Source organism: Oncorhynchus keta, chromosome 23 (genome assembly GCF_023373465.1).
Source record: "Oncorhynchus keta strain PuntledgeMale-10-30-2019 chromosome 23, Oket_V2, whole genome shotgun sequence".
In the NCBI taxonomy this organism is placed as follows: domain Eukaryota; kingdom Metazoa; phylum Chordata; class Actinopteri; order Salmoniformes; family Salmonidae; genus Oncorhynchus; species Oncorhynchus keta.
This window is the reverse complement of record NC_068443.1, coordinates 44,105,958-44,128,884: the sequence shown is the minus strand read 5'-3', so window position 1 is coordinate 44,128,884 and position 22,927 is coordinate 44,105,958. Positions and strand designations below refer to the sequence as shown.

Genomic DNA, 22,927 nt, shown 5'->3' with positions numbered 1-22,927 from the left:
ATTGAGAGACAAGCTCATTTTACTGACCATAATTTTTACTTGTCTGTTACAGCTTGCATGATGAGTTTCAACACAACTGTCCTATCTGGGTGATGTTTTTCTTTCCTGAATGATTGTTCAACAGTTGGCACAGCTCTTATGTCTGCATTAACAGCTGGACAGTCAACAGGTCTTTCTATCATCCTGTATGATGTCTTTGTTTGGATGAGTCAAATGAACTCAAGCCTACGGACATGTTAAATGTGATATATAGCTGATGCACCTGAGTGAGTTGGGTGGCACATTCCTGGTACTTTCCCATAACGGATGACACAAACAACTGGATTCATAATCCCTTTCATGCCCATGGCGGCCTCCAGTCCACTTAATATATCTGAACAAGCTGAGACTCATCAACAGACATGGCGGTTCTGGAAAGTTCTATATATTTACTGCCAGCTATGAGCTCAACAGGCCTGACAGTTCCTGGTTATGTCAAATCTACAGCTGTTAAAACACTGATGCGGTCCTTTGCACAGCCATGTACCTATATGATAGTGGATTCAACAGGCACTGACTAGTTCATGAAAATGTCTGTTAAATGAGTCAACAGGCACAGACTGTATATGTGGAAAATTATTTACAGAAGACTCCTGCAAATACTGGAAACCAGGACAACATTGCAGAGGTATGTTTTTAAAGTAATGGACAGCTCTTCTCATCAAATGGACTTTTGATAAACCTTATTTTCTCATGTAAGATTAGCAAATAAGGGCAAAACATTATTTGTGCCCTGGTCCAATAAGAGCTCTTAGTCCGGCTCGTGGGAAGTGACAAACTTATGTTTTAATTAATGTATGTTTTTGTTTCCTGAATGATGGCAAACAAACAATATTTGAGAGCTCTGACCCTGGAGCTAACAAGGACCGTTACACTCACACGATGAGGCTATGTTTATAAACTATAAAAAGTTAGGGAACTACGGAGCTCTGCAGCACTCCACCAATCAGGCCTTTATGGTAGAGTGGCCAGATGGAAGCTGCTCCTCAGTAAAAGGCACAGCCTGCTTGGAGTTGCCAAATGGCACCTAAAGGACTCTCAGGCCATGAGAAACATTCTCTGGTCTGATGAAACCAAAATTGAACTCTTTGGCCTGAATGCCGAGTGTCACGTCTGGAGGAAACCAGGCCAATACCCTCCCTATAATGAAGCATGGTGGTGGCAGCATCATGCTGTGGGGGATGTTTTTCAATGGCAGGGACTGGGAGACTAGTCAGGATCGAGAGAAAGATGAACGGAGCAAAGCACAGGGAGATCCTTGATGAAAACCTGCCCCAGAGCGCTCAGGGCCTCAGACCGGGGCGAAGGTTCACTTTCCAACAGGACAACAACCCTAAGTACACAGCCAAGACAAAGAAGTGGCTTTGGAACAAGTATCGTAATGTCCTTGAGTGGTCCAGCCAGAGGCCGAACTAGAACCCCGTCGAACATCTTTGGAGAGACCTGAAAATAGACTTTGGGGGGGCTTTATTTGGCTCATTGCGCTCTAGCAACTGCTTGTGGCGGGCCGGGCGCCTGCAGGCTGGCTTCCGGGTAAAGCAGGTGGTGTTAAGGACTGCGGTTTGGTGGGTCATGACTCGACCTTCAGCTCTCCCGAGCCCATTGGAGAGTTGCAGCGATGAGACAAGATCATAATTGAAATTTGATATATATATATATATATTTATTTTATGGTTGAATTAATAAACTAATCACTGACAACAGTGCTTCAAAAGTACTGAGTAAAGGGTCTGAATACCTATGTAAATGTGATACTTCTAAAACAAAATAGCAAGATTTTTAATTTAAAAAAACATTGCTTTTTCATTATGGGGTATTGTTTGTAGATTGGGGGGGGGGGGACATTGTAATCCATTTTATTTATATACATTTGCAAGTCATGGCAACAATGGGGTATTGTTGCCATTAAAGTGTTTGAATACTTACTGACTTTAAGACATTTAAGCATTTCCTTTTTTAGGAAATTTGACAAATTAATTAAACAATTCCACTTTGATATTATGGAGTATTGTGTGTAGGCCAGTGAAAACATGTCAATTGATTCCATTTAAAATTCCAGCTCTAACGCAAGAAAATGTGGAAGAAGTCCCGGGGGTGTGAATAGTTTTCTGAAGACACTGAAGGTCTGGAAAGGGCCTAAAATGGCCACTTTCATCGTGGTTTCATAGAAAAAATGGTTTGATACGAATGTAAAAAGCAGGTGTAACATCCTTCCTCCCAATGAAGTTTCTGAGAATTGCCAGAACAATCTGTGATGCCAAAAATATTTTCTGCTCCCGCTGGCATGTAATCGTCCTCTGGGCTTTTTCAATAGACTTCAATAACTGTTGTTGTGATGTATACTGAACCTATGTCTCGGTGAATTAAGATGTTAGAAGTAGTTTTGAGGATTTAAAAAAAATATGTAGCCTACAACTTCTCGCTCTGGTCTAAGTAGACGACAATTGCAGAGGTGAGTGATTGTGGACATTGCCATGCAAACAAGAGTTCTTCACAATGTTGTTTCTCCCCCTTCTCCACAAACGAATGAGTCCACAGTTAAGTCAGTTGGTGGACTGTTCATCTGCTGCTAAAGTAAACCATTCAGGCTGTACCAAAAATTTAATTTACCTGGTTATTTAAACAGACAATGTTAAAGGCTGTGTCACCATTTATATTTTGTCCACCAGGTACATCAACACTCATGGAGGCTCTGGCGGCCAATGAAACAGCTAGCCTGCAGAGTGCAGTGGCAGGAGTCACTGCAGTCTCCGGGGTGGCAGGGAAACGGCGCTTCGAGGAGCAGCGCTCAGTCTTCGACAAGCGCCTTCGGTTCAGCGTCCGGCAGACTGAGAGTGCCTACCGCTACAGGGACCTTGTCGTCAAGAAGCAGGATGGCTTCACCCACATCCTGCTCTCCACCAAGTCCTCGGAGAACAACTCACTTAATCCTGACGTGAGTCATGCCTGTCTTGTCTTTGCCCTAACAAAACCATTTTTACACTGCATGACAGGCCAAAAATAGTAGTACTTCATCGTTTAGTTATGCCAACTTTTCCAAACAATTGGTAGTCATATAAATGTAGGCAAAATATCTGAAATGAAAGTCAAATACTGGTCCTATAAAAAAATATTGTGTTGGTGTCATGGATTAAGCCTATTACTGTACTAAAACGCATTTCCAATATTAACTCCATCTAAAGTGCTTCTTAATCTCAGACTAGGCTTCATCTGTGTCTAGGTAATTGGCCTATAATAATTGTCTCCCTCGTGGCTGCCTCAGGTGATGAAGGAGATGCAGAGTGCCATGGCCACGGCGGCGGCAGACGACAGCAAGCTGGTCCTGCTGAGCGCCGTGGGTAGCATCTTCTGCTTCGGCCTGGACTTCATCTACTTCATTAGACTGCTCACCGACGACCGCAAGAAGGAGAGCATCAAGATGGCTGAGACCATTAGGTAGGTCAGAAGGGGGTGTACTTTTGTTTTCTATTTTGTATGTGGATTGTTTTCAGAAGAAAAAAAAAGAAATGAAAGCAAAAAAACTTTCTGTCCATTCTTGACGTTTGAAGGGTCACCTTGGCCCTTTCTCGATTGTCCAAAAATGTGTCCTGTCCTTGTCCCTCTTACATCATCTGCACTGATTTGGAGAAAACAAAATGGTGGAATGGTTGATTTCAGTTCTTTCAGATTTGTAGACAATTGTCTCGACTCATCGGTTATTTTGAACAGGTGGAACAAAGGATGAGTAGAACGGTAGCTGTGTGTTGTAGGGGCAGTCTTTGTAATGAAAAACACAAGGCATTGTGATGCCGAATGGAATTACTGGGAGTTTATACAGTTGAAGTTGGGAGTTTACATACACTTAGGTTGGAATCATTAAAACTTGTTTTTCAACCACTCCACAAATGTCTTGAAAACAAAACTATAGTTTTGGCAAGCCGGTTAGGACATCTACTTCGTGCATGACACAAGTTATTTTTCCAACAATTGTTTACAGACAGATTATTTCACTTCTAATTCAATGTATCACAATTAGTGGGTCAGAAGTTGACTGTGCCTTTCAACAGCTTGGAGAATTCCAGAAAATTATGTCATGGCTTTAGAAGCTTCTGATAGGCTAATTGACATCATTTGAGTCAATTGGAGGTGTGTCTGTGGATGTATTTCAAGGCCTACCTTCAAGCTCAGTGCCTCTTTGCTTGACATCATGGGGAAATCAAAAGATATCCAAGACCTCAGAAAAAACAATTGTAGACCTCCGCAAGTCTGGTTCACCCTTGGGAGCAATTTCCAAATGCCTGAAGGTACCACGTTCATCTGTACAAACAATAGTACGCACGCATAAACACCATAGGACCACACAGCCGTCGTACCGCTCAGGAAGGACACGCGTTCTTCTGTCTCCTAGAGATGAACTACTTTAGTACGAAAAGAAGAACCGCAAAGGACCTTGTGAAGATTGAGGAAACGGGTACCAAAGTATCTATATCCACAGTAAAACGAGTCCTATATCGACATCTATCAGCAAGGAAGAAGCCACGGGTCCAAAACCTCCATAAAAAAGCCAGACTACGGTTTGCAACTGCACATGGGGACAATGATCGTACTTTTTGGAGAAATGTCCTCTGGTCTGATGAAACAAAACTGTTTGGCCATAATGACCATCGTCATGTATGGAGGTAAAGGGGGGATGCCTAAGAACACCATAAGCACGGGGGGGCATCATGTTATGGGGGTGCTTTGCTGCAGGAGGGACTGGTGCACTTACAAAATAGATTAAATGATGTGGATATATTGAAGCAACATCTCAAGACCTCAGTCAAGAATTAAAAGCTTGGTAGCAAATGTGTTTCCATATGGACAATGACCCCAATCATACTTCCAAAGTTGTGGCAAAATGGCTTAAGGATAACAAAGTCAAGGTATTTGAGTGGCCATCACAAAACCCTGACCTCAATCCTATAGAAAATTTGTGTGCAGAACTGAAAAGGTGTGTGTAAGCAAGGAGGCCTACAAACCTGACTCAGTTACTTACACCAGTTCTGTGAGGAGGAATGGGCCAAAAATCACCCAATTTATTGTGGGAAGCTTGTGGAAGGCTACCAGAAACGTTTGACCCAAGTTAAACAATTGAATGGCAATGCTACCAAATACTAATTGAGTGTATGTAATCTTCTGACCCAGAATGTGAATGAAAGAAATAAAAGCTGAAATAAACCATCTCCTATTATTCTGACATTTAACCTTCTTAAAATAAAGTGGTGAGCCTAACTGACCTAAAACAGGGAATTTTTACTAGGATTAAATGTCAGGAATTGTGAAACTTGAGTTTGAATGTGTTTGGTTAAGGTGTGTGTAAACTTCTACACTGTATATGAGTGTGTGCCACTTTGTTTTGATTGAGTTTAGTCTTTGTAATGATGCCACAGAAGACGGTTATGCAGACAGTCTGTCATCTCCATCCTCAGGACATTCGTGAACACATTCATCCAATTCAAGAAGCCCATCATCGTAGCCGTGAATGGACCGGCGGTGGGCCTCGGAGCCTCTATCCTCCCGCTGTGTGACGTTGTCTGGGCCAACGAGAAATCCTGGTTTCAGACGCCCTACACCACCTACGGACAGACACCCGACGCTTGCGCCTCCCTCACCTTCCCTCGCATCATGGGCGTGGCCTCGGTGAGTTCATACGGCATTGTCTGAAAATCCTCCTCCGAGGGGGAGTAGTCCAGGGAACTATTTAAGTGTAGCACTCACTGGGCTGGTTTTCCTGCAATGGGGAATATCCTGTCCAATACAAAAAATAAGAATGGAGTGGGACAGCTCCACTCCTTTTTAAATGTTTTTATTATTTAAAAAAAGACAACTATTAATACTATTACCATACCAGTACCTTTTCCTGGTTGACCTCACCCTGTCCTCTCCCCTACTCTTGTCTTCTCTCTCCCTCCCCCTCTTCTCCCAGGCCAATGAGATGTTGCTGAGTGGGCGGAAGCTGACGGCCCAGGAGGCCTGTGCTAAAGGCCTTGTGTCCCAGGTGCTGTGGCCCGGGACTTTCACTCAGGAGGTGATGGTTCGCATTAGGGAGCTAGTCACTTGTAATTCAGTTGTAAGTCATCCTTTTTCATTTTATTTTGACTTGTTTTTATATTTTGTGGCGTCTCTTTTCCACGCAGTACGACCCTGCCCCTCTCCCTCACTTTGGTCTTTTGTTCTCTTGCTTTTTTTTTGTCTCATCAAAAAAACATTTTCCCACCGACACTCATTTACAGTGCCTTCGGAAAGAATTCAGACCACACATTGTTACGTTAGTTTTATTCTAAAATCAATATTTTTTTTAAAATTCCCTGCAACCTACAAACAATACCCCATAATGAAAAGCAGTTCTTTTTGCAAAATAAAGTTTTGTTTTTGTTTTTAAATGATCACATTTACATAAGTATTCAGAGTCTTTACTCAGTACTTTGTTGAAGCACCTTTGTCAGCGATTACAGCCTCAAGCCTTCTTGGGTATGACGCTATAAGCTTGGCCAACTGTGTGTATGTATATGTATATATATGTATGTATGTATGTATGTATGTATGTATGTATGTATGTATGTATGTATGTATGTATGTATGTATGTATGTATGTATGTATGTATGTATGTATGTATGTATGTATGTATGTATGTATGTATGTATGTATGTATGTATGTATGTATGTATGTATGTATGTATGTATGTATGTATGTATGTATGTATGTATGTATGTATGTATGTATGTATGTATGTATGTATGTATGTATGTATGTATGTATGTATGTATGTATGTATGTATGTATGTATGTATGTATGTATGTATGTATATGTATGTATGTATGTATGTATGTATGTATGTATGTATGTATGTATGTATGTATGTATGTATGTATGTATGTATGTATGTATGTATGTATGTATGTATGTATGTATGTATGTATGTATGTATGTATGTATGTATGTATGTATGTATGTATGTATGTATGTATGTATATACATATATATACATATATACATATATACATATGCCATTTGGCAGACGCTTTTATCCAAAGCGACTTACAGTCATGTGTGCATACATTCTACGTATGGGTGGTCCCGGGAATCGAACCCACTACCCTGGCGTTACAAGCGCCATGCTCTACCAACTGAGCTACAGAAGAACCAACTGTATTGGGGGAGTTTCTCCCATGATTCTCTCAAGCTCGATGGGGATCGTCGCCGCACAGCTATTTTTAGGTCTCTCAAAATATGTTAGATCGGGTTCAAGTCCGGGCTCGGGCTCAGAGGTTTGTCCCGAAGCCACTCCTGCGTTGTCTTGACTGTGTGCTTAGGGTGTTTGTCCTGTTGTAAGGCGAATCTTTGCCCCAGTCTGAGGACCTGAGCAGGTTTTCATCAAGGATTTTTGTACTTTGCTCCATTCATCTTTCCCTTGATCCTGACTCGCCTCCCAGTCCCTGCCGCTGAAGAACATCCCCGCAGCATGATGCTGCCACCGCCAGGTTTCCTCCAGACGCTTGGCATTCAATCTTGGTTTCATCAGACCAGAGAATCTTGTTTCTCATGGTCTTGAGTCTTTTAGGTGCCTTTTGGTAAGCTCCAAGCGGTCTGTCGTGCCTTTTACTGAGAATTGGCTTCTATCTGGCCACTACCATAAAGGCCTGATTGGTGGAGTGCTGAAGAGATGGTTGTCCTTCTGGAAGGTTCTCCCATCTCAAGAGGAAACTCTGGAGCTCTGTCGGTGACCATCAGGTTCTTGGTCACCTCCCTGACTAAGGCCCTTCTCCCCCAATTGCTCAGTTTGGCCGTGTACGGCCAGCTCTAGAACGAGCCTTTAGGTTCCAAACTTCCATTTAAGAATGTGTTCTTGGGGACCTTCAATGCTGCAGACATTTTTTGGTGTCCTTCCCCAGATCTGTGCCTCGACAACAATCCTGTCTCGAAGGACAAGTCCTTCGACCTCATGACTCGGTTTTTGCTCTGACATGCACTGTCAACTGTGGGACCTTATATAGACAGGTGTCTTTCTAAATCATGTCCAATCAAATGAATTGGCCACAGGTGGACTCCAAGTTGTCGGGACGATCAAAGGACGTTGGATGCACCTGAGCTCAATTTGGATTCTAATAGCAAAGGGTCTGAATACTTATGTAATTAAGTTATTTCTGTATACATTTATTTTTGCTTTTGTCATTATGGGGTATTTTGTGTGTAGATTGAGGATTTTTATTATTTAATCGATTTTTAGAATAAGGCTAACGTAACAAGGGGTCTGAATAGTTTCCAAATGCACTACACACACACTCTCCTAGCCGTAGTGTTCGCTTGAATTGTTATATTTTAGTCTCCCGGGATACCAGTATCACAATTGTTTTTGTCCATGGCAAAAAAATTCAACAAAACACAGTCCAAACTCTTTGGTCCTTTTTTAAAAACCTTCCGTATGTAAAATATTGTGTGTCAAACTTGGAAAATAAATAAATGTGACTGGATGACAACAAGGATTTGTTTCCCTAAAGAAGTTAAATATGCTTTGTTTTGTTTCCTTGCCATGATACAAATGAGTATTGCGATACTGGTATCATCCTGGCCCTAACCAAGAGTGTGTTTTTAAATTAATATAATGCTTTTAGCAATACATTAAATTGAGATCATGTCACCAATATCTGGATGTTATGGAATTTCTCCTGAATCTTTTCATTGTTGACAAAAGGGGATCTTGTGTCATGTCCCAGAGTTAAATGTTAAACAAATCTATGCCAATATCCATATCCATAAGTCATATTCCTTTCGCTTTTTTGCCGGGTGGGGGGGGGGCTCTGTTTGTTGCACTGTAGGTCCTGCGGGAGTCCAAAGCACTGGTGCGAAACACAAACCGGGCCGCCCTGGAGCAGGCCAATGAACGTGAGTGCGAGGCGCTGAAGAGAGTGTGGGGCTCTTCGCAAGGGGTGGACTCCATCCTCAAATACCTGCAGAAGAAGATTGATGAGTTTTAAGGAAAGCATGTATTCCCCTACGTTTCCCAAATAACCAGAAAAACATGTGACACTAGCAGTGCATGGCGTTCAATCTGTAGCCTCTCAATATCCCACCATCCCTCTTGCATGTATGAGAGTACAGTGCATTCGGAAAGTATTCAGACCCCTTGACCTTTTACACGTTTTGTTACGTTACAACCTTATTCTAAAATACATCGATTAAAAAAAAATGAATCCTCAATCTACAAACAATACCCCATAATGACAAAGCAAAAACTCGTTTAGAAATTTTTGCACATTTATTACAAATAAACTACTGAAATATCCCATTTACGTAAGTATTCAGACCCTTTACTCTACTTTGTTGAAGCACGTTTGGCAGCGATTACAGCCTTGAGTCTTCTCTGGAGCAAGTTTTCATTGAGGATCTCTGTACTTTGCTCTGTCAATATTTCCCTCGATCCTGACTGATCTCCCAGTTCCTGCCGCGGAAAAACATCCCCACACACCATGCTTCACCATAGGGATGGTGCCAGGTTTCTTCCAGATGTGATGCTTGGAATTCAGGCCAAAGAGTTCAACCTTGGTTTCATCAGACCAGAGAATATTGTTTTTCGTGGTCTGAGAGTCTAGGTGCCTTTTAGCAAACTCCATAGCAGGCTGTCGTGTGCCTTTCACTGAGGAGTGGCTTCTGTCTGGCCACTCTACCATAAAGGTCTGATTGGTGGAGTAGTGCAGTGATGGCTGTCCTTCTGAAAGGTTCTCCCAGCTTCACAGAGGAACTGTGGAGCTCTGTCAGTGAACATTGTGTTCTTGGTCACCTCCCTGACCAAGGCCCTTCTCTCCCGATTGCTCAGGTTGGCCGGGCGGCCAGCTTTAGGAAGAGTCTTGGTGGTTCTAAACTTCTTCCATTTTAAGAATGATGGCGGCCACTGTGTTCTTGGACCTTCAATGGGTTCTCTGCTTCTCCGAGCTAGAGGCGTCACTACAGACCCTGGTTTGATTCCAGGCTATATCACAACCGGCTGTGATTGGGAGTCGCATAGGGCAGCGCACAATTGGTCCAGGTTTGGCCGGGGTAGGCAGACATTGTAAATAAGAATGTATTCTTAACTGACTTGCCTAGTTAAAAAGAAAAAAAATGCTGCAGAAATGTTTTGGTACCCTTCCCCAGATCTGTGCCTAGACACAATCCTGTCTGAGCTCAACAGACAATTCCTTGGACCTCATGGCTTGGCTTTTGCGCTGACATGCACTGTCAACTGTAGTAGGACCTTTTAGATAGACGGGTGTGCCTTTCCAAATCATGTCCAATCGAGTGAACTTACAACCGGTGGACTCCAAGTTGTAGAAACATCTCAAGGATTATCAATGGAAACAGGATGTTTCAATGGAAACAGGATGCACCTGAGCTCCATTGAGTCTAATAGCAAAGGGTCTGAATACTTATGTAAATAATCAGATTTTTATTTTGAATAAATTTCAACATTTCTAAACCTGTTTTTGCTTCGTCATTATGGGGTATTGTCGATTGCTGAGAAACATTTTATTAAATCCATTTTTAGAAGAAGGCTGTAACAAAATGTGGAAAGTCAAGGGGACTGAATATTTTCAGAAGGAACTGTATGTATGTGCACACATTGAAGGGGACCAGCTAAAAATAACATTTGTAGACGTTCCTGCTAGACCTTTAAATCCCGCCTTCCTAGCATCCTGATAACCTTGTGTTGCCCCTTTACCCAATAACCCTGACTTACGAAATACAATTTCCCATGCTGCATTACAGGTTCAACTAAATTGAAGGGATTGGAGGAGGAGAAGACATTGAATACACAATGTGTCTTACATAGCAGGGTATCTGTCCTACTCAGCTCGGGATTGATTTGGGTTGGATGTTGTATCAACATGATCAGCATTTATTCATGACGTAACGAAAGAGCAAATGTAAACATTCAACAAAAACCCAAGCGACTTCCATTGTGGAGCTTTGCACTAAGATGTGATGCTCTGAACTCAATTAAGCTGTGTTGGAACTAACTCTTGGGAAAACAGTGTAGCCCAGTGGCTTATTGGATTCTCTACATTAACTTTTTCTTTAGACTCCTGTAAGACTTTCCATACAAAACACGACTTATTAAGTTGAATAGCGCCTAGGATTCAATCAAAGGCACGTTGTTGATAAGCATAGAGCACTTCACTTTTGAAGGTCATTTACGCCTGACCTTCGAACGTCAGGGAAGTTTGTCAAGTGTAGTGCCTTAACAACGCGCCTTTTAATTGAATCCGGTCCAAAGTCTGTCTCAGACGAACTTTTAAAGCTCTCGACTGTATTTAGGTTTGTCTATATAGTCTCTAGATATTTCACCCAGGTAGTCTTTTTATTTATCTTATTTGGCTTTGGGGACGGTATGTGCTACCAAACAGTTTCTATGGTAAATTATTTTGTTTTTAAGTTAAGACTTATTAGAATATTATAATTAAATATTCTGCAGCTTCTGAATGATTCCTTCCATGAAACATGCCCGCAAGGGAGAGACAATTACAAGATTCTAATGCAATATTTGTATGCAGTTGTGATGAGGCTGGGGTACACATTAAGGCTCTAGCTAAGTTCCAAAGCAGTGCCTTGTCCTTTACTTATTTTTGCCATGGCTTCACAAATTGTGGGTTCTGATCTGACGCGATTATCAGTGAGAATAGCCTGTAATGTTATTGCAGTGAAATCGGGCCAATGCAGTGTGATGTGATTAGTTTATGAAAACTATACAACAAAAAAAAGGCACATGTTTAATAAATACATCAGGGAAAACATGTCATTTCTCAGTACCATGAATATAGTACCATAAATACATCAGGCACATGCTTATTACCCTGATGTATTTGTTAAACATGTCTTGGCATGTGAGCCTTTTGGATAGTTAATATTCATGGTACTGATTTTAAAATGGTGGAAAATGTGTAATTATTTATATTGTCTTAAAGTATATGAAGTATTTAAATATTTAAAGTGCAGCTGGTTTGGACAAAGTAGTTTGTTTTTGAGTCATTGCTCATGGTTTGTAATTGCTGTTACTTCACATTTTAAAAAAATATATCTTCTTGGGTCAGTCTCACTATCCACATCAGAATTCAGTTTTGGCATTCATACATACTGTGCACTCTGAAAGTAATCAGACCTGGACTTTCTCCACATGTGTTACATTACAGCCTTGCTCTAAAATGTATTTAATAGTCCCCCCCAATCTACACACCTCATAATGAAAAAGCAAAAACAGGTTTAGAATTTCTTAATTTATTACAAATAAACTATTCACATTTACATAAGTATTCAGTGTTGAAGCACCTTTGGCAGCGTTTACAACCTTGAGTCTTCTTGGTTCTGACGCTACTAGCTTGGCACACCTGTATTTGGGGAGTTTCTCCCATTCTTCTCTGCAGATCCTCTCAAGCTCGATGGGGAGTGCTGATGCACAACCATTTTCAGGTCTCTCTAGAGATGTTCAAGTCCGGGCCACTCAAGGACATTGAGACTTGTCATGAAGCCACTCCTGCGTTGTCTTCGCTGGGTGCTTAAGGTGTTTGTCCTGTTAGAAGGTGAACCTGCTGGTCACTGACAGAGCTCCAGAGTTCCTCTGTGGAGATGGGAAGATCTTCCAGAACGACAACCATCTCTGCAGCACTCCACCAATCAGGCCTTTATGGTAGAGTGGCCCGACAGAACCACTCAGTAAAAGGCACAACAGCCCACTTGGAGTTTGCCAAAAGGCACTTAAAGGACTCTGATCGTGATAAATATCAGATCCTGTGGTCTGATGAAACCAAGAATGAATGAATACTTTGGCCTGAATGCACCATCCCTACGGTGAAGCATAGTGGTGGCAGCATCATGCTGTGGGGATGTTTTTCAGCTTTAGTCTTTGTGGTTCCAAACTTCATTTAAGAATGATTGAGGCCACTGTGTTCTTGTGGACATTCAATGCTGCAGACATTTTTGGTACCCTTCCACAGATCTGTGACTTGACACAATCCTTCCTGTCTCTGGCCTCTACGGACAATTCCTTCGACCTCATGCCTTGGTTTTTGCGCTGACATGCACTGTCAACTGTGGGACCTTATATAGAGAGGTGTGTGCCTTTCCAAATCATGTCGAATCAATTGCATTTACTACAGGTGGACACCAATCAAGTTGTAGAAACATCAAGGATTATTAATGGAAACAGGATGCACCTGTGCTCAATTTCGAGTCTCGTAGCAAAGGGTCTGAATATTTGTCCTTTACTCCTTTTACTACATTTGCAAACATTTCTAAAAACCAGTTTTTGCTTTGTCTCATTATGGGGTATTGTGTGTAGATTGTTTTTCCTCAATGTATTTCATCAATTTGAGAATAAGGCTGTAAAGTAACAAAATGTGGAAAAAGTCCAGGGGTCTGAATACTTTCCGAATGCACTGTAGAGGTATCCGATTGTTACCACTGCACATTTCATTCACATTACAGATTAAGGGCTGGATAACATTTAAAGAGACTTGTTTTTTTGTTGTCGTCTTTGACCTATACCCTCTCTCCAGGAAAGATGCAATCTGCCCCCAAATATTGTGCCTGATAAGCATGTCATATCTCCTTGTTTTATTCAACATTTGTATCACTGAAGGCTGATTTAGAAATATTAGCAGGCATTTAACACTTGGACCAGAGTAGCGTAGTTAATGTATACATAAGATCACCCATACTGCACCTCCTCAACCCAATGTTTTAAGCATTTTTCTTGTTGACAAAAAGTGCAAGAGATTATTTAAACGATGTGTCTTATGTTAACACAGCATGATGCCAAGAGGCTTGTCTAGTCACACAGAATTCACTCTGTTGAAATTGACCCTATTTTGGTACAGCAGCAAAATATTTTACTAAGTCTGAATTGTATAACCCTCACCCTTCCAATGTTTCAGGCTGAAGAACTACAGTATGTACTGTGTGAACTGCCTTTAGACTGAAATCCTGGTACAGTATTTTTGCATACAGTACAAGGGACCTATTATGTTGTACAGTAAGTATAATATTTACTATCTGTAAAGTTGTTTTTATATAGATGCTGAAATCTATACTCGCTATGAAAATAAACTGTTTAGAACTTGTTAATCCCTTTTTATTGTGTGCTAGTCTGAGTTGGGGTCAGTCTTTTCAGGACATATCTACCATAAACATACCAAGCAATTTCTCTACTCCTTAATTGAAATTCATTTTAATCCCTTAATTTAATTTACTCTAGTGTTGGTGTCTGCAGTGGTCTTGTTTCCTAAAATGTATATTATACTAGGAGTACTTCAGTGGGACTCAATTGTTTTATTCAAGATGAGAGGAAAAAGATTAGGTAAATGTCTTTTTACATTTAAAAAAAAAAAAAAAATGGAGAACTCCATTTTGTGAACTGTTTTGTACAATACCTTCTCCAAACGTATAAAACAAATCTGAAAACAAGTCATCGTGGGAGCCTGTTCCCCTGTGCAGCAGGTGTTTGAAGAGGATGAGATTATAAAAGTTCTTGCCTCCCTTGTGGAACCTGTGTTCTATGTCTCCAGGAAACGAGACAGCCAGCATGTGAATTTGGGCTCGTCAAAGTACCGCCTAAGAAGACCAGAGTAAATGAGTATATATTTAAGACTTGGTTTTTGAAAAATATATTTCATATAAGTGAATTTCCAAACACTGAACAAAACCAAAGGAGAGCCATTTTTGGTGCAATACAGTTGACAAGCTTAATACAGTTGACAAGCTTAATACAGTTGACAAGCTTAATACAGTTGACAAGCTTAATACAGTTGACAAGCTTAATACAGAGACAAGCTTAATACAGTTGACAAGCTTTATTCAGAGACCACAAATGTTATCAAGTCGTAGACTGCTGTCCCTAGACTGTGCGGCTTTGCAGGTTTCGAACTCTGTAGGACGCTGTCAATGATGACCTGGGACTTTTTATATATTTTTTTATTTCACCTTTATTTAACCAGGTAGGCTAGTTGAGAACAAGTTCTCATTTGCAACTGCGACCTGGTCAAGATAAAGCATAGCAGTGTGAACAGACAACACAGAGTTACACATGGAGTAAACAATTAGCAAGTCAATAACACAGTAGAAAAAAATGGGCAGTCTATATACAATGTGTGCAAAAGGCATGAGGAGGTAGGCGAATAATACAGTTTTGCAGATTAACACTGGAGTGATAAATGATCAGATGGGCATGTACAGGTAGAGATATTGGTGTGCAAAAGAGCAGAAAAGTAAATAAATAAAAACAGTATGGGAATGAGGTAGGTGAAAAAGGGTGAGCTATTTACCTATAGACTATGTACAGCTGCAGCGATCGGTTAGCTGCTCGGATAGCTGATGTTTGAAGTTGGTGAGGGAGATAAAAGTCTCCAACTTCAGCGATTTTTGCAATTCGTTCCAGTCACAGGCAGCAGAGTACTGGAACGAAAGGCGGCCAAATGAGGTGTTGGCTTTAGGGATGATCAGTGAGACACCTGCTGGAGCGCGTGCTACGGATGGGTGTTGCCATCGTGACCAGTGAACTGAGATAAGGCGGAGCTTTACCTAGCATGGACTTGTAGATGACCTGGAGCCAGTCGGTCTGGCGACGAATATGTAGTGAGGGCCAGCCGACTAGAGCATACAAGTCGCAGTGGTGGGTGGTATAAGGTGCTTTAGTGACAAAACGGATGGCACTGTGATAGACTGCATCCAGTTTGCTGAGTAGAGTGTTGGAAGCCATTTTGTAGATGACGTCGCCGAAGTCGAGGATCGGTAGGATAGTCAGTTTTACTAGGGTAAGCTTGGCAGCGTGAGTGAAGGAGGCTTTGTTGCGGAATAGAAAGCCGACTCTGGATTTGATTTTTGATTGGAGATGTTTGATGTGAGTCTGGAAGGAGAGTTTGCAGTCTAGCCAGACACCTAGGTACTTATAGATGTCCACATATTCAAGGTTGGAACCATCCAGGGTGGTGATGCTAGTCGGGCATGCGGGTGCAGGCAGCGATCGGTTGAAAAGCATGCATTTGGTTTTACTCGCGTTTAAGAGCAGTTGGAGGCCACGGAAGGAGTGCTGTATGGCATTGAAGCTCGTTTGGAGGTTTGATAGCACAGTGTCCAATGACGGGCCGAAAGTATATAGAATGGTGTCGTCTGCGTAGAGGTGGATCAGGGAATCGCCCGCAGCAAGAGCAACATCATTGATATATACAGAGAAAAGAGTCGGCCCGAGAATTGAATAATATATAATTGAACCCTGTGGCACCCCATAGAGACTGCCAGAGGACCGGACAGCATGCCCTCTGATTTGACACACTGAACTCTGTCTGCAAAGTAATTGGTGAACCAGGCGAGGTAGTCATCCGAAAAACCGAGGCTGTTGAGTCTGCCGATAAGAATTTGGTGATTGACAGAGTCGAAAGCCTTGGCGAGGTCGATGAAGACGGCTGCACAGTACTGTCTTTTATCGATGGCGGTTATGATATCATTTAGTACCTTGAGTGTGGCTGAGGTGCACCCGTGACCGGCTCGGAAACCAGATTGCACAGCGGAGAAGGTACGGTGGGATTCGAGATGGTCAGTGACCTGTTTGTTGACTTGGCTTTCGAAGACCTTAGATAGGCAGGGCAGGATGGATATAGGTCTATAGCAGTTTGGGTCCAGGGTGTCTCCCCCTTTGAAGAGGGGGATGACTGCGGCAGCTTTCCAATCCTTGGGGATCTCAGACGATATGAAAGAGAGGTTGAACAGGCTGGTAATAGGGGTTGCGACAATGGCGGCAGATAGTTTCAGAAATAGCGGGTCCAGATTGTCAAGCCCAGCTGATTTGTACGGGTCCAGGTTTTGCAGCTCTTTCAGAACATCTGCTATCTGGATTTGGGTAAAGGAGAACCTAGAGAGGCTTGGGTGAGGAACTACGGGGGGGGCGGAGCTGTTGGCCGAGGTTGGAGTAGCCAGGCGGAAGGCATGGCCAGCCGTTGAGAAGTGCTTATTGAAGTTTTCGATAATCATGGATTTATCGGTGGAGACCGTGTTTCCTAGCCTCAGTGCAGTGGGCAGCTGGGAGGAGGTGTTCTTGTTCTCCATGGACTTCAGTGTCCCAGAACTTTTTGGAGTTGGAGCTACAGGATGCAAACTTCTGCCTGAAGAAGCTGGCCTTAGCTTTCCTGACTTTGCTAAATGTCTTAACTAAATCAGATAATTAAGATGGTGTTTTAGGGGTCAACTGTATAAATTTGCACTCATTGTACTATCGGTACTGTTCTCCCTTTTCGGACAACTTTTTTGTCTCACCAAAATTGAATTACAAATACTGCCTTTACATTCAGATATGTTGCAGAACGTGAACTTACCTCAGTTCCTTCAGCAGTGAGTAGATGTCTTTGGGCAGCAGCAGGGCTTGGCTCACTGATGTTTGGGGGCTCTGGATAGACATGTCGAAAGGAAGCTGGCTGCTTGACTAACCAACAACAAACATCACCAGCTTTCTGCATGAGAGAAACATTAAACAAGGGAGAAGTTACTGCTTCTGGCTGTGTTGGCAAAATCACTACATATCCCATCCAGCCAAGCGGGGAGAGTCGGCCCGTTTTCACTGTTCCAAAACCAGTTAGAAACGTCCAGCTAACCCTACGCCAGTAGTGGATCTCTCAACTGAACATGGATCCGCGTTAAGTAGCAACGATATCCTTCGTCACCGTTGTTTTATGCCACCACATATTGCTCGAACTAGTCATGACTTCAACTAAACAACTCATTTTCAAGTTTCTTTACAGCGAATTTCTTAGTTACATGATTGTATAACGAGCAAAGGAGTTTTGAAGTTGAGGGTGCAGTATTTAAATAGTTTGGCAATGAGCTTGCCCTTTAGCCAGCGACAGGATATAGCTGGGCGCACATGCACCCTGGACTAATTCACGACAAAACTGTAGTCTTTATGCTCTGATATCAGGAGCTTGTGGCAAAAAGTTCAAACAATTTAAAAAAAAATTAAAAAAAATGTTTTTGCAGAATTCACAACTTGAAAAACAAGTTTTGGTTTATTTCATAACCATTTATGAGTTATGATTTTTTTTTTCATAGTCTTATGTTTGGAGTGCTCCATGTGAGCAATGAGTGAGTGTCTTCTTCTTTGGGATTTGGTTGTCTGAGCGCATCCAATTTTTAGGTGCATACACCACCACCTATCGTACTGGTGTGTGAGGCCATTCACAGCCGATCTGCATTACATTATTTGATACGATACTCGTCTAAATTCTAACATAACCTCTACCCACATCTCAACATTCTAAACTCTGGAACTTCGACCCACATCTGAATAGACTAAAACCAACCTCAGCCTGCCAGTGACTTGGATTACAGGGCACACGCCACCGTGCCCGGCCAACCGAGAGACCTCCAAAACGGAAACCTTCGAGCATGTCTGGTTTCTCGGTCTTGTTAAAACTTGGGGCTGCAATCTCGTTAACAGGATCGATATGACAACAGCCAGTGAAAGTGCAGGTTGCCAAATTTAAAACAGAAATCTCATAATTAAAATTCCTCAAACATACATGTATCTTATACCGTTTTAAAGGTAATATTGTTGTTAATCCCACCAGTGTCCGATTTCAAATAGGCTTTACAGCGAAAGCACCACAAACGATTATGTTAGGTCACCACCAAGCCACAGAAAAACACATTTTTCCACAATTATTTTCACAAAAAGCACATAGAGAAATTAATCACTAACCTTTTGATGATCTTCATCAGATGACACTCATAGGACTTCATGTTATCCAATAGATGTATGTTTTGTTTGATAAAGTTCATATTTATGTAAAACAAAATCTTGAGTTTACATTGGCGTGTTACGTTCACTACTTCCAAAAACATCCAGTGATTTTGAATAGCCACATCAAATTTACAGAAATACTAAAATATTGATAAATACAAGTGTTACACATGGAATTATAGATATACCTCTCAATGCAACCGCTGTGTCAGATTTCGGAAAAAGCAAACCATGCAATCTGAGAATGGCCCTAAGAAAAGAAAAATAATTATCCGCCATGTTGGATTCAACATAAATCAGAACATTATAAATATTCCCTTACCTTTGATCTTCATCAGAATGCACTCCCAGGAATCCTAATTCCACAAATGTTTGATTTGTTCGATAATGTCCATTATTTATGTCCAAGTAGCTACTTTTGTTAGAGCGTTTAGTACACAAATCCAAAGGCTTGTGCAGGTCCAGTCGGACAAAGTTCAAAAAGTTATATTACAGGTCGTAGAAACATTTCAAACTAAGTATAGAATCAATCTTTAGGATGTTTTTATCATTAATCTTCAATAACGTTCCAACAGGAGAATTCCATTGTCTGTAGAAAAGCCATGGAACGCAGGTTGGTCTCATGTGAAATGCGCGTGACCAGGACCTGGCTCTCTGCCAGACCACTGACTCAAAGAGCTCTCATCCAGCCCCACATCACACTAGAAGCCTCATTCAATTTTCTAAAAGACGGTTGACATCTAGTGGAAGCCCTAGGAAGTGCAACAACCAATATCCCACTGTGTATTCGATAGGGCTGAGTTCAAAAACTACAAACCTCAGATTTCCCACTTCCTGTTTGGTTTTTGCCTGCCATATGAGTTATGTTATACTCACTGAGATCATTCAAACAGTTTTAGAAACTTCAGAGTGTTTTCTATCCAGATGTACTAATAATATGCATATATTAGCAACTGGGACTGAGGAGCAGGCCGTTTACTCTTGGCACCTTATTCATCCAAGCTCCTCAACTGCCCCTGCAGCCATAAGAAGTTAATGTTGAGGGAGCTTGTGCGCCTGAGCATGCACAGAAGTACCTGGCCTGCAGTGCTCGCGGGACATTTAAGCCATGAACAACGCCTGTCAGGCAACCCCATCTCCCAGGCTGCATGCTGCCCTCAAGTCCAGAGCCAATCTGATGCAAGGAACGAGCAGATCGCCAAGAAGGTACGTTTCCATTAGGGTTGTGACTGTTAACGACAAGAATGCGTTTGTCAATTGATCTTGCAATATTTAACTGCCATTTAACAGACCTTTTTATGTTATTGCATTGGAGGGATGAGTATCACTTTGGATGAAATGAAAATACAAAATTGACCTCCAGTGGATATTGTGACTGTAATCTGAATACATTTTAATAGGACTGGCCTCTACTTTCTTAGGTTATAACATGGTCTATACGAAATTAAACTCATTTGAAAAATGTTCAGCATTTATCATGCAAATGTCCAAAAATATTTGGATTTTTTCCAGGCTGAACTTGTGTGTGATTTAAGGTAACCCATCTTTAATCTAATATTCTAGCTATATCCAAACTTGTTTAGGCATTTTAGGAAAATAAGAAAATGGCAAAAGAGGGGAGAAAAAAAGTACCAAAACACGTGAAGAAGCGAAAGGAGAGGGTTTCAAAGGTGAAAGGCAAATGAGTGGATCCAGAAATCAGGGATACTATCCCTAAACATGAACTTTAACCCAGTAACTCTGAACTGATGGACATGGTCCTATGCCCTGGGTTGTTCTGAACACTGCACGCGCACTCATAATTCCTGTGCATACATTTATTTTGTCCCCCCACACCAAACATGATCACGACACGCAGGTTAAAATATCGAAACAAACTCTGAACCAATGACATTAATTTGGGGACAGGTCGAAAAGCATCTAACATGTATGGCAATTTAGCTAGTTAACTTGCACTTGCCGGCTAATTTGTCCTATTTAGCTAGCTTGCTGTTGCTAGCTAATTTGTCCTGGGATATAAACATTGAGTTGTTATTTTAACTGAAATGTACAAGGTCCGCTACTCCGACAATTGATCTACACATAAAACAGTCATCCGAATCGTTTCAAGTCATCTCTCCTCCCAGGCTTTTTCATATTTGAACCTATGGTGATTGGCATCTACACTTTCATAGTATAACCATGACAACCGGCAAAACATTTAGTCTTTCAATCACCCCACGTGGGTATAACCAATGAGATGGCACGTGGGTACCCGCTTCTATAAACCAATGAGGAGATGGGAGAGGCAGGACTTGCAGCGCGATCTGCGTCAAATAGGAATGACTTCTATTTTAGCCCTTGGCATCGCAGATGCTTGTTGGCGCAAAAATTAACTAACATGGATTCCTAAATGTATTTTCCGACACTCGCGCGCGCAACGTGTCCAGTCTAGTCGGCATGTAACACTGTAATATTGTATTTTATACATTTGTTGGTAATGTTGGCAATAGAACAAGCTTTCATGATGCCCACCTGCCCCAGACTGGATTTATAATGCACCGTTTTTCGATTGCGGAAATAACAGTAATTGTGTGATGACGGGGATGCAAGGTTGTTGCCCAAACAAAACAATTGCATGTGTGCTTGCTCTATTTCAACGTCACAGCTAGGAGAGTTCAAAAAAAGCACAATAGTTGAAGACTCAAGTCATAAAAGTGGATTGAAATTACTTAGGAATTGTGCACACTTGAGGTGTGTGGCCACTTGGAGACACCAGTTAGTACTCTCACTCAAACCCTTACTGTTTTCTTATGTTTCACCTACCCTACATTCTACCGGAATATTCTTATGTTTCACCTACCCTACATTCTACAGGAATATTCTTATGTTTCACCTACCCTACATTCTACCGGAATATTCTTATGTTTCACCTACCCTACATTCTACAGGAATATTCTTATGTTTCACCTACCCTACATTCTACAGGAATATTCTTATGTTTCACCTACCCTACATTCTACAGGAATATTCTTATGTTTCACCTACCCTACATTCTACAGGAATATTCTTATGTTTCACCTACCCTACACCAGGAATATTCTTATGTTTCACCTACCCTACATTCTACAGGAATATTCTTATGTTTCACCTACCCTACATTCTACAGGAATATTCTTATGTTTCACCTACCCTACATTCTACAGGAATATTCTTATGTTTCTACCCTACATTCTACAGGAATATTCTTATGTTTCACCTACCCTACATTCTACAGGAATATTCTTATGTTTCACCTACCCTACATTCTACAGGAATATTCTTATGTTTCACCTACCCTACATTCTACAGGAATATTCTTATGTTTCACCTACCCTACATTCTACAGGAATATTCTTATGTTTCACCTACCCTACATTCTACAGGAATATTCTTGTTACTGAATGTATTGTAGCGACCCGCACAGACAGCTGTGTGTTATGTGTTAGGCAAGGAGGTGGTTGTGTTGTACTGACCAGTACCCGGTGTTCGACATGTCAATCAACCTGCTATCTGCCAATCACGGGAATGCCTGGAATGTTCTGATGCCGGGCATCCTGGTGGTTGGCGGAGTGGCGGAGCATTGGAAGTTAAGACCAGGTTCAGCCTTTGTTCTCTCTCTCTTACGTCTGGGTTTCACAAGAGAAGGTCACGATTGGCTTGTGGGTTATCTGTCATCTATTCGGCGTGTGCTACGGCCCAAACAGTAGCCTGTGTAAAGTTGGTTTAATAAACCGTCAATTCGCAAACTCAAGCCTCTGTCTGGACAATTGTTCATTTATGATCTAGTCAGGTCATTACAGTATCTAGAGTTTTCTGATTTCGTTATCAACAAATGTGTCATGTGAACTGTTGTCCGCATTTTTGGTCCAATAATTTCCCCCATAAATCTCAAAACTGTTCCCTTTCAATTGCTACCATGGTTATTATGCATTTTCATGTAGCCCAATCCATATAGGCCCATTCCCACGAGTGTAAAGAGGTTAAGGACTCTTCTATGTACAGTTACTGCAACAGCTTTCTGGCAGGTGCTCCTCATGTCCTGTGCTAAAATGAGCCGTATGTACACCAAAATAACCACATGGAAATTGTGCA

The 22,927-nt window shown here is 41.6% G+C and overlaps 1 protein-coding gene across 3 annotated transcripts in view; it reads left to right on the top strand.

Moving 5' to 3' along the window:
* The window catches only part of LOC118402447 (chromodomain Y-like protein), a 31,974-nt gene extending 17,824 nt beyond the window's left edge, over nt 1-14,150 (top strand). For 2 of the 3 annotated variants that reach the window (XM_035800655.2, XM_052477303.1), the window contains 5 exons: nt 2,709-2,974; nt 3,302-3,474; nt 5,487-5,697; nt 5,984-6,127; nt 8,877-14,150. In XM_035800655.2, the coding sequence (XP_035656548.1) occupies nt 2,709-2,974; nt 3,302-3,474; nt 5,487-5,697; nt 5,984-6,127; nt 8,877-9,035 (953 nt within the window). In that variant the 3' untranslated portion in view covers nt 9,036-14,150. The remainder of the gene's footprint in view (nt 1-2,708; nt 2,975-3,301; nt 3,475-5,486; nt 5,698-5,983; nt 6,128-8,876) is intronic. The other variant, XM_035800656.2, reaches the window with a different exon arrangement.
* Nucleotides 14,151-22,927: the final 8,777 nt, after the last annotated feature.